This window comes from Trachemys scripta, chromosome 2 (genome assembly GCF_013100865.1).
Source record: "Trachemys scripta elegans isolate TJP31775 chromosome 2, CAS_Tse_1.0, whole genome shotgun sequence".
Classification (NCBI taxonomy): Eukaryota; Metazoa; Chordata; order Testudines; family Emydidae; genus Trachemys; species Trachemys scripta.
The window spans coordinates 163,281,585-163,294,555 of NC_048299.1; the positions used below are offsets into that span (position 1 = coordinate 163,281,585).

At 56.0% G+C, this 12,971-nt stretch overlaps 1 protein-coding gene across 3 annotated transcripts; it reads left to right on the plus strand.

Annotated features, from left to right (window-relative positions):
• The first annotated feature begins 6,967 nt into the window (after positions 1-6,967).
• LOC117873094 (zinc finger protein 497-like) lies at positions 6,968-10,977 on the plus strand. Of its 3 annotated transcripts, none has more exons than XM_034762121.1 (3): positions 6,968-7,102; positions 7,497-7,685; positions 9,360-10,977. In XM_034762121.1, exons 2-3 carry the CDS (start codon positions 7,616-7,618, stop codon positions 10,499-10,501), a joined length of 1,212 nt encoding a protein of 403 aa, XP_034618012.1. In that variant the 5' UTR covers positions 6,968-7,102; positions 7,497-7,615; the 3' UTR covers positions 10,502-10,977. The 3 variants fall into 3 exon arrangements, with proteins under 3 accessions (XP_034618012.1, XP_034618013.1, XP_034618014.1); XM_034762122.1 differs by having other exon boundaries at positions 7,528-7,685; XM_034762123.1 differs by having other exon boundaries at positions 7,597-7,685.
• The last annotated feature ends 1,994 nt before the right edge of the window (positions 10,978-12,971 follow it).

Sequence of the window (12,971 nt, forward strand, 5' to 3'; positions counted from 1 at the left end):
TCGTGCCCACTTTTGGCCCCGTGCGGTCTGTGGGGGGTGCCCCTTTCAGTGCGACAGCCCTTCTCAGGGGTCCACTCTCTCTCGGGGTCAGGCCCCTCCACCTCCTGGAGCCGCACCTCTCTGAGCCTTAGCACGTCTGTCTCTGCCATGGGCCTCCTCAGGGAGTCCACTCACTCTGGACCCCCGGGGCCTCCACCCCCGAAGGGGTTGATGCAATCCTGTTCTCTAGACCGGAGTGACTCTCAGCTAGCATAAAACAGGAGGATTTTCTGAGAGTTGAACACAGCACAGGAAATTCTCAGGGCCTCAGGCCTGGCCTCCCTCAGCCCAGCACATCCCAGTGTCTCTGCATCCAGGTGGGCTCTGCCTGCTCCCTCTCTCCAGCCCAGAGCCCCCCTTATTCCCAGCTGGGCATCTGAGCTCCCCGGCTCCAAGCCCCGCCTCTGTCCATTGTCTTCTCTCCAGGTAAACAGGGTTGTAAACTGGGGCTTCCTCTCCTCTCTTCTGTCCTCTGGCTGGAACCAGCTGGTTAGGTCACTGGGTCCTCACTCTGCAGCCCATTGTTCTCCCACTGGCCAGAACCGGCTGCGACTCCTGAGCTGGGTCTCCGGGTCGGGGTCTTAGGTCACCGGTCGCTGGGGTGTCAATCCTTCAGGCCATTGGCTGGGGTCCCACATTCCCTCTCCGGTCCTCTGTAACAATAAACTCCCTCTCCCCTCACCTCGTTAAACCAGTAACACCCAGGGAAACTGAGTCCCACCCCCTCCTCATGCAAACCATTGAAATCCCACTGAAAACAAAAACCAAGAAAATCCCCCACTTCGTCACAGTGCTCTAAGAGAAGGATAGCCATGTCTGTCCAGGCGCCCCTGATCAACCTCACCAAAGTCTGCCAGCTGAGCGGGGCTGAGTGGGACCCCGGCTGGCAGGAGCTGGTGGATGGAGCCCCAGACCGGCAGCGGGCAGAGCCGCTCAGCCTGCTGCCGGTCTGGGGCTCTGTCCACCGGCCCCGCTCAGCCCACTGCCTGCCTGGGGTTCCAATCATCCAGGCAGGCAGCGGGCTGAGCGGGTCTGGTGGACGGGACTCCCGAAAAAGGGTGTGAAACGATTGTCAGCCAGTGTTGGCTCAAGGCCTGCCCGCGTCTGCAGACACCGCCTCCACAGCTCCCATTGGCTACGGTTCCAGGCCAATGGGAGCTGTGCCTGTGGAGCAGGCAGTTGTGGCGGGAGCAGCGCGTGAAGCCCCACTGGCTGGCCCTCCCCCTAGGAGCTGAAGGGTCACAAAGCCAGGTAGGGAGCCTGCGAGCCCCACCACCACCATTCCCATCACCAGCGGGGGTCCCGGGCCACCCCCAGAGCACCCCCAGTGCCCCTGGACCGCCCCCAAGCACCTGCAGCCCCATCATCCAAATTTTAGTCAGGGGTATATAGTAAAAGTCATGACCAAGTCTCAGGCTGTGAATTTTTGTTTACTGCCTGTGACCTGTCCATGACTTTTACTAAAAATACCCGTGACTAAAACGTAGCCTTACTTATAACACCTTGAGGGAGGGAGAGATCTATAAGGCTTGGTTCTCAATATCTGAAACCCTAGTGTTACTCTCTCAGGTAGAGTTCCTCCCTTCAATGTAATCAGTACAACTGCTGGTAGCTTGCGTCTTCAGTACAGTTGCTGGTGGCCTTTTCTGCAGAAAAGGACCTGGGGGTGACAGTGGATGAGAAGCTGGATATGAGTCAACAGTGTGCTCTTGTTGCCAAGAAGCTCTTGGGGCAGGGCCCTTTGTTTACTATTAGTATGGTACCCAGCCCAGTGGGGCCTTGCTGTGCTCAACAGTACAGAGGCAGGCTGTGCCCTGAGGACGGTCTAAGGCCGATGTGATGTTCTGCTCTCAACTCCACTGACTAGGAAGGAAGCTGCGGTTCAGCAAGAAAAAGTGGAACCGAAACCGATCACCAAAGTTAACATGCCATAGAATAGCCATGACACTGGGAATTATAATTGAGTGACATTGTGCTGCTCGCATGTTGTTAACTAAGGGCTTGTCTATGCTACGGTTACCATCCGTCCGTATTTCCCCAGACATGTCCGGCTTTTGCGTCTTTAAATAGCCGTCCGGGAGGTATTGGTAACAAGGTTAAAAGGTCCAGGATTTTTCCCCCTCCCTTCCCTTCCATGGAGAGTGTCGTGTGGTGATTGGGCGGCTGGGCCTGATTGAGCCGCTCCCATTGGCCTCCAGCAGCCAGAGCCCCTCCCCTGCTCCCCCCCAGCTGCCTGCAGTCCGGCAGCGTGTTTTGCCTACACGTGGAGCCAGCATCTGACCGGCATGGGCATGGTAAGGGGAGTCCCAGGGGGCAGTCAGGGAGCAGGGGGAGGGTTGGATGTCCCCCCATTCCTCTCCCGTGCCTGCTTGTGCTGCCAGAGTCTGCCCCAGGCTGCCCTTATCCTGCCCTTCCACCCTAGCCCTGAGCCTCTCCAACGCCCCAAACCCCTCATCTCCAGCCCCAGCTCTCATCCCCCCGCACCCTAATCCTCTACTCCATCTCTGAGCCTGCTCCTGCATCATGAACCCCTCATCCTCAGACCCAACCCTCATCCCCCCGCACCCTAATCCTCTGCTCCAGCCCTGAGCCCCCTCCTCCTCAGACCCACAGCCCTCACCCCTGAACCCCCTCCTATCCCCAAACTCCCTCCCAAACCCCCTCCCCCTTCCCACACACCCCCTCCTACCCTCAAACTCCCTCCCAAAGCCTGCACCCCTCCCTTTGCACCGCCTCCCACCCCCAAAATCCATCCCAGAGCCTGCACCCCTCACTCCCTCCTGCACACCCACCCCCTGCCCCAGCCCAGAGCCTTCACCCAGCATCCAAACTCTATCCCAGAGTCTGCACCCTTCACCCCTCCTGCACCCTAATCCCCAGCCCAGGACCTGCACCCCAGACCTCCTCCCCCCCACCAAACTCCCCTCCCAGAACCTTAGGCAGGTGGGGGGGGGCGGGTTCTGGGCACCACCAAAATTTCTACAAACCTGCCACCTATGCGAGTGGATAAGGGTTGGGGCAGTCAGGGGACAGGTAGGGTCCTTCCTCCCTTCCCTAGAGCTATGCCACTGCACGCGCAGCGCTCTGGGGGCTGGGGCTCTGCGGGGAGTCAGACACGCTCCCCCCTCCCCATGAGCCATGCCGCCATGTGCATAGCACTCTGGGGGCTGGGGCTGGGTGCTCCCGCGGGGCAGTGTTTGGCTGTGAAAAGTGTCACGCCCTATGTGATCCAGTGAGATTGAACTAACCCCCACTGTAAAAGCAGCTAGGTCCACTCAAGATTCTTCTGTTGACCTAGCCTGCTGCCTCTTGAGGGCGTAGATTTACTACGGTGATGGAAAAACCCAATCCATTGCTATACTACGTGTCTACACTACAGCACTGCAGGTGTACCTCTGGAGCGCCTGCAGGGCAGACATACATTCAGGGTTTCTTGCTGTACCTTTTGCGGTAGGGGAGTAGTTTCCAGTTATAAATCGTGCTAGGTTGAGGCTATGTCTGCACTACCATAGAATCATAGAATATGAGGGTTGGAAGAGACCTCAGAAGGTCATCTAATCCAACCCCAACACCAAGCCTATGCCAGCATAGAATTCCAGCATAGATATGCTGGCACAGACCCTTAGTGAAGGTGGAACATACGATAACGGAAGGAGTTTCCCTGTCCGGGTAGAAACACCACCTCCCTGAACGACGTTAGCTACGGTGACAAAAGCACTCTAGTTAGCGTGAATGAGTTTCTCCAGCTTCACTGCTCTCAACTCAGGCTTGGTCTACACTTGAAAGCTATATCAGCATAGCTACGTCGGTCAGGGATGTGAAAAAAAAACCACATCCCTGACCAACAGGGCTACGCCGACAAAACCCCAGGGTAGAGGCAGATGTAGATGTCATCTGAGCTAACGGAGGCCTGCTCTACTCTTAACGAATTAGATTGACCTAGCTAGATGACTCAGGGCTGCGAAAAATTTCACACCCTGAGCAATGTAGTTAGGTTGACCTAGCCCCCAGTGTAGACACAGCTTCGTCGATGGAAGAATTCTTCTATTGACCTAGCATCTTACGTCAATGGCAAAAGCACTTCTGTCGATGTGGGAAGCGTCTACACTCTGGTGCTACAGCAGCACAGCTGCAGTGTCATAGCTCTGCCACTGGAGCACACACAGACCCAAAGTTCAGGGAGGTGGTGTCGCCTTCTGTTGCCGTACCCTGCATCTACAGCAGGGGGCTGCATAGCTACGCCCACATAGGCTTTGTAGCGTAGTCGTAGCCAGGTAGTGATTCAGTGTGATTTCTAGACAACTCAAGACTAAACCTGCTATTGAAATATAAATACACATTGTACATGTGAGTCATCCAGAGGGTTTTAACTAGAGTAAACCAAGTTGTCAATTGCATAAACCACACATGGATACAAGTCATTTTGCTGCGTTATCAGTTGGAGCTGGCATGGAGGTGGTTTCTCCAGCTCAGCTTCACCGTTGCAGTGACTGGCTCTAGAGACGGAGCGGGAGTTCATTCAGGTGATTCACTCAAGGTGCTGTGACAGCCATACGCCTGTTCTCTGAGTGGATTTCTTGGTGGTCTCCCTAGATAGGGCTGTAAAAGAGAGTTAATAGGGTGCTTGTCAGAGACAGGACTTCCGTTGTTAGCCAGCAGGGGGTGTTCTCCCTGGTTAGGTGATGATGGTCCCACTCACCGTCTCTTTCATGCAGACGTTTTGACTTCAGGAAGTGACATGTTGAACAACACGGGACGTTTTGTATCTTTTCTGTAACTCTGCTGGGTAAAGCTGATGTGGGCCAACCAGGAAATGACCCATACTCATGGCAAAATCTTGGAATATTCAACCAGGATCTGAGTTGTGTCCTTTCTCATTATCCAATGAGAAAACAAGGCCTCTTGCAACTTTGGAAAACTCCAGGATCTTTATGTAAAACACCTTGTGTCACCCCAGTTGGTATCAGACCTGTGGGGTCATGCACTGAACATCTGCTGGCTCAGTTCCGGTCCGTAACTTACTGCCATAAGTTACCTTCCATGACCCCCCTGCCCTGTGCTCCTTTGGCCAGTTTTGCATGACTCCACACTCTTTCCATCAGCACTCTTAGCTGTTTGCAGAAATGTCCATCTGGAAGTTGGAACAGAATCTCGACGGAAAGTCTCTTCCCACTCCTGGATGGCTCTGTCCTTGGGTCGTAGTTCTTCACCCAGTCATATACAGTCATTTCACTCATTTGCTTCATCTGTCACCAACAGGAGAGAACAGTTAATGAAATAACACTAACAGCTCTACACACCTCCATACCAGGGCTTGATTATTCCCTAGACCTCAGTGACAAGGTCAATAGTGTTGCTTCACACATGAAACGCCTTCTGGTGCACCTGCCATGCACCCAGTTCATCAGGCCTCATGGTCAGTTAGGTCGTAGAACATTTTGGTTGGTTGTTCTTAAAGATTTACACTTCACATTAGCTTTTCCCCCCTGCCATCTGAATGCATCAGCTTCTTTAATAGCAAAGAGACACCTCGTTAGCGAGACCTTTGTTAGAGGTTAGTTATATATATTTTTATTGACCACGTTTCTATATGGGACTGAAATCCCACCTCTAGTGGCTTTGTGGATAAGTGAGTATATTTGCATGGCTGTGTGTGTGCCTATCAGTGCAGTGGATCAGAGCCCACCATTCCCATGACCCTGTGTGCAGGCAAAGATGTGCACTTGCCGTGACCAACAGACCCCATACCCAGATGTGCCCAGCTGCAGAAGTATGAACCTAGCGTCCATTTGGACTCAATAGCTGGGCCCAGCACTAGGCTAGTGCCCACAGACAGATTCCTGGAGGGGATGGCTGAGAGCAGAGGGTTCTTCTTTCACCTCCAGACAAAGGCAGAGACAGATGCACTGGCTGAGAGCTGAAGGGAGATGAATTCAGGCTGGGAATAAGGGGCCAGTGTTTACCAGGGAGGGGTTTACCACTGGAACAGGATCAGCTCCCCTTCGGACGGAATGGATTCTCCCTCACTGTGAGTCTCTCTGTGGAGATGGGGCGTCCCTTTCTCGAAGCTCCGCTCTTGCTCAGCCAGCAGTTACTGGGCTGGCGGCAGGAATCACTGGGGGAGATTGGGAATCACATTGGGCCCTGCTGCCCGTTATATGTATGAATCCCGCTGCACAAAGACAATGAGATTTTCAAGCTCTTCGGGGCTTGGCCTGTCTCTGTTCTGTGTCCGTACAGCGCCTGGCACAGGGGCCCTAGGTAATAACTCTGCTAGCTCCCTTGGCACCCAACGGAAATGGCCCCTCCTGAGCTGGGACCATTGGTGTAAACACCCCTCTGGTGCCATCACCGGCACGCTTAGAGCCCTGGCCTGCTAGCGGCAGGAGAGAGGCGCCTGTCCCTGGCCTGAGGGAGTAGCTGCCCGGGGTTGATGCTCTGCATAGCTAGGTAGTAGAGTGAGACACGTACCCACACACACACACAACCTCACACACAAGGGAAGGTTAGAGCAGCGCAGGGGCTCGTGAGCTCTGCAAGCCGGGGCCGGGGGTGGGGGAGGGGGTAGTGGGTTTGCGCAGAGGGAGGGGCTGGGAGTCTGGACTCCTGGCTTCTATTGTGTGGCACGTCTGATTGTATTCTGTGATGGCCTGGCTCAGTATTTGCAGTAGAAGCCCCCCTTCTTTGATCCAGCCGCACAGCTGCCTTTAGCAAGGAAACTCAGTCCCTAGCCATGCAGCCGAAGAAGTGAGGTTTTTACCCACGAAAGCTTCTGCCCAAATAAATCTGTTAGTCTTTAAGGTGCCACCAGACTCCTTGTTGTCTGGGGATGTGGTTCTGGGGCTGGAGCCACTAGATGGCTCTGGCTCTGGGAGGCAAAGCTCATGTTTCTCTCTCTCTCAATCTCTTCAGCACTTCCTGGTGGTGCAGCTCCTGTCCTAGTCCCCAGTCCCCATTGTGCCTCCCTTTCTCCCTCCACACGGCATTACGACCTGGGGCTATGGGGGCCCGGGAGCCAGGTCTGAGCATCCCTTGGTGCCTGGGAGAGTGCATCAGCCAGCAGGTGCGGGAAAGCAGGACTCCTGGGTTCTGCCCCCGGCCCTGACAGGGGAGGGGGGTCTGGTAGATTAGAGTTGGGGGTAGCAGTTGGGGGTCAGTGCTTGCCTTGGGCAGCCCCTCAGAGTGGTTGTGCCTCTCTCTGCTCTAGTGAGGTTTATCTATTCCCCCTCTGGGGTGCTCAGTGATTGTGAGAAACAGGCCAAGCGGGTGTGTGGACTCGTTCCCAGGAGCCTGTGCAGACCCCACTCCTTGCTGTACATGAACAACAGATCATCCCTGAAACTGGGGGGGCTTTTTCTGCTCGCTGTTTGCTGGCTGCAAGTTAGGGGGCTATTTTTCATGGAAATGTTGGAAAGAAAATAAATTGTTTTTGTGTGTCCCCGTCCCCCCTTTCCCAGTTGGCAAAATTCCAGAGAGGTTTTTTCTCAGAACTTTCAGTAGTTGGCCAGTTTCAGCTCCTGGAGAAAATCTCCCGCTTGCCCTGCTCTTCCTCACCAGGGCAGGATTTCTGATTCCCATGGAAGCACCCTGCGTCCGGGATCTCCAGGGCTCTGAGGACACGGATGGGCCACAAGGCATCCACAGAGGTGAGAGAGCTCAGAGAGCATCTTTGAGACATGTAAATATCCCAGTGGGGCTGGGGTGAGCTCCTCCCGCCACAGCCCCAGTTCCGTCCCATCCCGGTTAGTTCAATAGCATGCCATAGATCTTGGTTTCCAAATCACAGGTTTTCTCCTAGCTTCTTAATGGATTTGGGGCCGGGGGAGGGGGAATCAGCAAGATTCTGGAAATGCACTGCTTTTTGCAAAGTACGACCAGGCAAGGTCCTCTTTCAAAAAGTCCGCTGCCTGCAGCCAAAATTCTCTGGGAAGTGGGTTGTCAGGCCCCAGAGAATTTTATGTGTGTGAAACACCCAGGTTTTCAGTGGATGAAAGAAGTAGCTAATGACCGTGATGGAAATCTGGGTCCAAGAATATTGAAGCGACGAAAAATGCTTCAGGCCGGAAGCCGCGAAAGGAACATTTTTTGTAGTGGAACTAGTTTTTCATTGTAATAGCTGCATTACGCCCTCCTGGCCGTGGCATGGATTGCACTGATCTTGACTCATTTCTGACAGCAGCTCTGGCCCTTTGCCTCCCATCCTTCTGCGAAGAGCAGAGAGCAAAGACTACACAGGAGGAGAGATTTCGCTCCTGCCCTGTTTAATCTCACTCGCGGCTCTAGTGGCAGGAAGTTGGTAATGAGCACAGAATCTGGCCCTTTCCATGTCATAATGTCTTAGAATTGCATAGATGTCAGAGACAGCAGAGCCCATCGTGCCCATCCAGTCCAGCCTCCTGCCTAACCCAGGCCAGAGAATCTCCCCCAGCGATTCCTGCCTCTGGCCCAGTAACTCCTGGCTGAGCTAGAGCGGAGCTTTGAGAGAGAGACGCCCCATCTCCACCGACAGACTCCCAGTGATGGACAACCCACCTCCTCCCTAGGGGAGCTCTCCCAGTGGTTCCTTCCCCTCCTAGATAAACACTGGCCCCTAATTCCCGGCCTCCATTTGTCTCCCTTCTGTTCCCAGCCAGTGGATCGTGCACTGCCTTTGTATTTTAAAGATCCCAACCTATTACAGTTGTGCTCTCTGAGGTTACCTTTCTCCTAATCTTTTATGGTTTTTATAGTCACTGTGCAGTGCCCACCGCTACAGGGCGCTGATCTCAGTCACTGTATGTCTGTGCAGCGCCCGGCACAACGGGGCCCCTGATCCCAGTTACTGTGTGTCTGTGCAGCGCCTGGCGTAATGGGCCCTGATCCCAGTCACTGTGTGTCTGTGCAGCACCTGGTGTGATGGGGGCCTGATCTCAGTTGCTGTGTGTCTGTGCAGCACCTGATGTGATGGGGGCCTGATCTCAGTCACTGTGTGTCTGTGCAGTGCCTGGCGTGATGGGCCCTGATCTCAGTCACTGTGTGTCTGTGCAGCACCTGGCGTGACGGATCCCTGATCCCAGTTACTGTGTGTCTGTGCAGCGCCTGGCGTAATGGGCCCTGATCCCAGTCACTGTGTGTCTGTGCAGCACCTGGTGTGATGGGGGCCTGATCTCAGTTGCTGTGTGTTTGTGCAGCACCTGGTGTGATGGGGGCCTGATCTCAGTCACTGTGTGTCTGTGCAGTGCCTGGCGTGATGGGCCCTGATCTCAGTCGCTGATCTCTCTCTCTCTCTCCCAGGATTCCCCTCTCCCAACTGTTCATTGTCTCCCGTTTCCTTCCCATAGGTGCTGAGATGCTGCACAGGGATGAGGAGGGGAGTCCGTGGCAGGATGAAGCCTTGTCGGGCGAGGCGTCCGAGGACCTGCCCGGGGCCGAGGCTCAGCCGGATGGAGCACCGGGTGCAGGGAGCGCGAAGCGGAAGACATGCCCTGAGTGCGGGAAGAGCTTTGTCTGGAGCTCGCACCTGGCTCAGCACCGGCGCATGCACACCGGGGAGCGGCCGTTCCAGTGCGGTGAGTGCGGCAAGAGCTTCAGCCGCAGCTCCAACCTAGTGAAGCACCAGGGCACCCACACCGGCGAACGCCCCTACCGCTGCCCCGACTGCGGCCGCGGTTTCACCGACTCCTCCAACCTGGCCGCTCACCTGCGCGGCCATGCCGGCCACAAGCCCCACCGCTGCCCCCAGTGCGGGAAGGGCTTTGCCCGGCGCTCCCACATCGCCACGCACAGGCGCACCCACACCGGCGAGCGCCCCTTCCCCTGCCCCGACTGTGGCAAGGCCTTCGCCCAGCGCTCCGACCTGGTGGCCCACCGCCGCACCCACACCGGGGAGCGCCCCTACCAGTGCACTGTGTGCGGCAAGCGCTTTGGCATGAGCTCCACCCTGACGGTGCACTGGCGCACCCACACTGGTGAGAAACCCTACCGCTGCCACCAGTGCGGCAAAGGCTTCACCCAGAACTCTGGCTTCCTCATCCACCAGCGGCTGCACGCTGGAGACAAGCCCTACAAGTGCGGACAATGCGGCAAGGCCTTCAGCGTCAGCTCCGATCTCCTCGCCCACCGGAGGGGCCATGACGCTGGGGCTGCGGCCCACAAGTGCCCTGACTGTGGGGCTGGCTTCAGTGCCAGCACCGAACTCCTGAACCACCAGAGCAGTGCCCACGGGGAGAAGATGCCACACCGGTGCGCAGCTTGTGGGAAAGCCTTCCAGCTCCACGCTGCCCTCGGCAGGCACCAGAGGACTCACAGCCAGCAGAGATCGCACAGCTGCTGCCAGTGTGGGAAAAGCTTCCTGCACTGTTCGTCCCTCAGCGCCCACCTGAAGACCCACACTGGGGAGAAGCCCTTCAAATGCACCCAGTGCGGGAAGGACTTCCGCCAGAGTTCGGCCCTGATCAGACACCAGAGGACTCACACGGGCTAGGGACTGGCCACGGCTCACCCTTGGGGGTCAGGGACCGGCTTGGAGATCAAGAGGAGCGGAGGACAGATGTCAGATTGGGGTGGACGCTGGGAAGGTGGGGATGGGCTCTGGGGGAGGGTCCTAGCACCTAGATGGAGAGTTTGGGGGTGGGGGCTAGGATGGGAAGGAGCTGGGTCGTGGGGGCAGGAGGGTCAAGTGAAGTAAAGCATGGAGTCTGATTGGCATCCCCGGAGAGTATCACACACGTCAGGGCAAAGCTTGCCGGTGGCACAAAAGTGAGTGGGTGGGAATAACAATGGGGGCAGAGCTGGCTCATGGATCTCACCCCCATGCTCTGGGTCTAACTTTTCGCCATGTTTAGGGTCAGGAGGGAGTAGTGTCCCCCCCCCCGGGTCAGATTGGCAGAGACCCTGGGTGTTTTTCGCTTCCTCTGCAGCATGGGGCATACGTCACTTGTAGGTTTGAACTAGAGTAAATGGTGGATTCTCTGTCTCTTGAAGTCTTTACATCATCATTTGAGAACTTCAGTAACTCAGCCAGCGGTTACGGGCCTGTTAAGGGAGTGGATGGGGGAGGTTTTGTGGCCTGCAACGTGGAGGAGGTCAGACTAGATGATCATGATGGTCCCTTGTGGCCTTAAAGTCTATGAGGAATCGGGGTCAGTTGAGATCATTTGAACAAGGTGCCTTTTAATACAGCCAAATGCAAGGTCATCTTTCTAGGCCCAAGGAATGCAGGCCAGACCGGCAGAATGCAGACTGTCCCCTGGAAAGCAGAGGCCCTGAAAAGGATGTAGGTAAATCCACACTGCAGTGCTGTGGTTAAGAGGGTAGCTTGCTCCCGGGCTGTGTGAGCAGGGAAATACCGAGTCAGTGGAGAAGGCGTGTTCCTGCATGCAGCACTGGGGAGACGATTCCTGGATCCTGTGTCCGATCCCGGGGTCCACACTTCAAAAGACAGCCCATGTCCAGTGAAAGGAAATGCCCTTTGCCGTGCCCTGTGGAACTCATTGCCACCTGGTGTTTCCGAGTCCAAGAACCAAACATGTCTCAGTGAAGGGATTGGGGGCAGATGGAAAGAGGGCGCTTCACACCTGCAGAGGAGCCGCACTTCGGTGTCCAGGTGGGAAGCGAGAACGTTCACAGTTTTCCATCGTCACTAGTCACTCCTGGCCCCGCTTCACGCCGGGAGCCAAACTCAGACTGGGAGCAAACCAGCTCCTCCCACAACTGCCCACTGCAGGCCGTGCGCCCCTCTGAACAGGCTGCTCCCAGGCATGGTCAGAGCTGGGACACCGGCTAGAGGGGCCCCTGGGCTGATCCAGAGTTCATGTTGCCCCCACAGATGGTGAGCTCTTGGGAGCAGGCGCTTTCTCTTTGTTCTGTGTTCGTCCGGCGCCCAGCACAATGGGCACCTGGCCTATAGGCCCCACCATAACTCAAATAAACAATAACAACCCAGCTTGGCAGTGGAGGGGGGCGGGGGTGTGGGGGCACTGCAGTGAAGGACTGCAGCTATTGGGGATGGTAGAGTTGGGAAGGAGCTGACTGTCTGTCTTGGGGGCAGGGAATGTGATATGGGGCCTTTCCCCTGGGGGGGGTGGGGGGGCGCTTCCTTCACTTACTGGACTGAGACCAGCTTTTGTGGCTGCAGAATCCAGTTTACTCAGACACAGTGGCTGCCGCAAACATACAGCCCTCACACCGTCTGTCTGCACAGTCAGACTTGTGCTTCTGTCTTGCCTAAAACCCTATGGACCAATGGAGTGCGCGCACGCACACCCACGCACACCTGGGAACAAGGGCCCAACAGGGGGCGCTGCAGACCCACCCGCACACAAAACCCCTCAGCCATACTCACGGCAGGAGTGAATTGTGGGAGTTCAGTCCTTGCCTCCAATCATGCCCCAGGAGGATGGGGGCAGGTTTTCCCACAGTGCCTAATGCTCCCAGGAGCAACTCTGTTCTGGGAATCCTGCCGGGAGGTAGGAGTGGGGCTTGTTCCCAGTAATTGCTGTGTGGGGATGGGCAGAGGGTGCAGGGCATAGGACGCATGGTGGAGGGCGCAGGGCAGAAAGGCGCAGCAGGATGAAGGGTAGAAAGCGGCTATGGGACAGAGTTGGAGGGCTGAGGAGGTGGGGGCAGAGGCATGAAGAGTCAGGAGGCAGAGAAGGGTGCAGGAGGAGGAAGGGGGATGGGGCACAGGAGCGTGGGTGGGAGGGATGTGGGATGGAGGCCAGTGGAGCTATGGGAGGGAACTAAAGGGTGGAGGAGGCAGAGGGGTGCAAAGGTGGCCCATGCTAGCTCCCCGCAAGGCAAGTTTATCCAATGAGAGTCAAGCATTGTGAGTGCAAACAAACCCTAAGAGGGAAACCTGGAACAAAATAAACCCCATGACTCCAAACATAAAATCTAGGGGCTAGGTTTTTAAAACCACTAAAAACTGAAAAATGTCATCAAAAATCAATTTT

Coding starts and splice junctions, on each gene's coding strand:
- LOC117873094 (XM_034762121.1), top strand. CDS start 7,616: ATGGAAGCACCCTGCGTCCGGGATCTCCAGGGCTCTGAGGACACGGAT. Junction 7,686..9,359: donor GCCACAAGGCATCCACAGAG/GTGAGAGAGCTC, acceptor TCCTTCCCATAG/GTGCTGAGATGCTGCACAGG.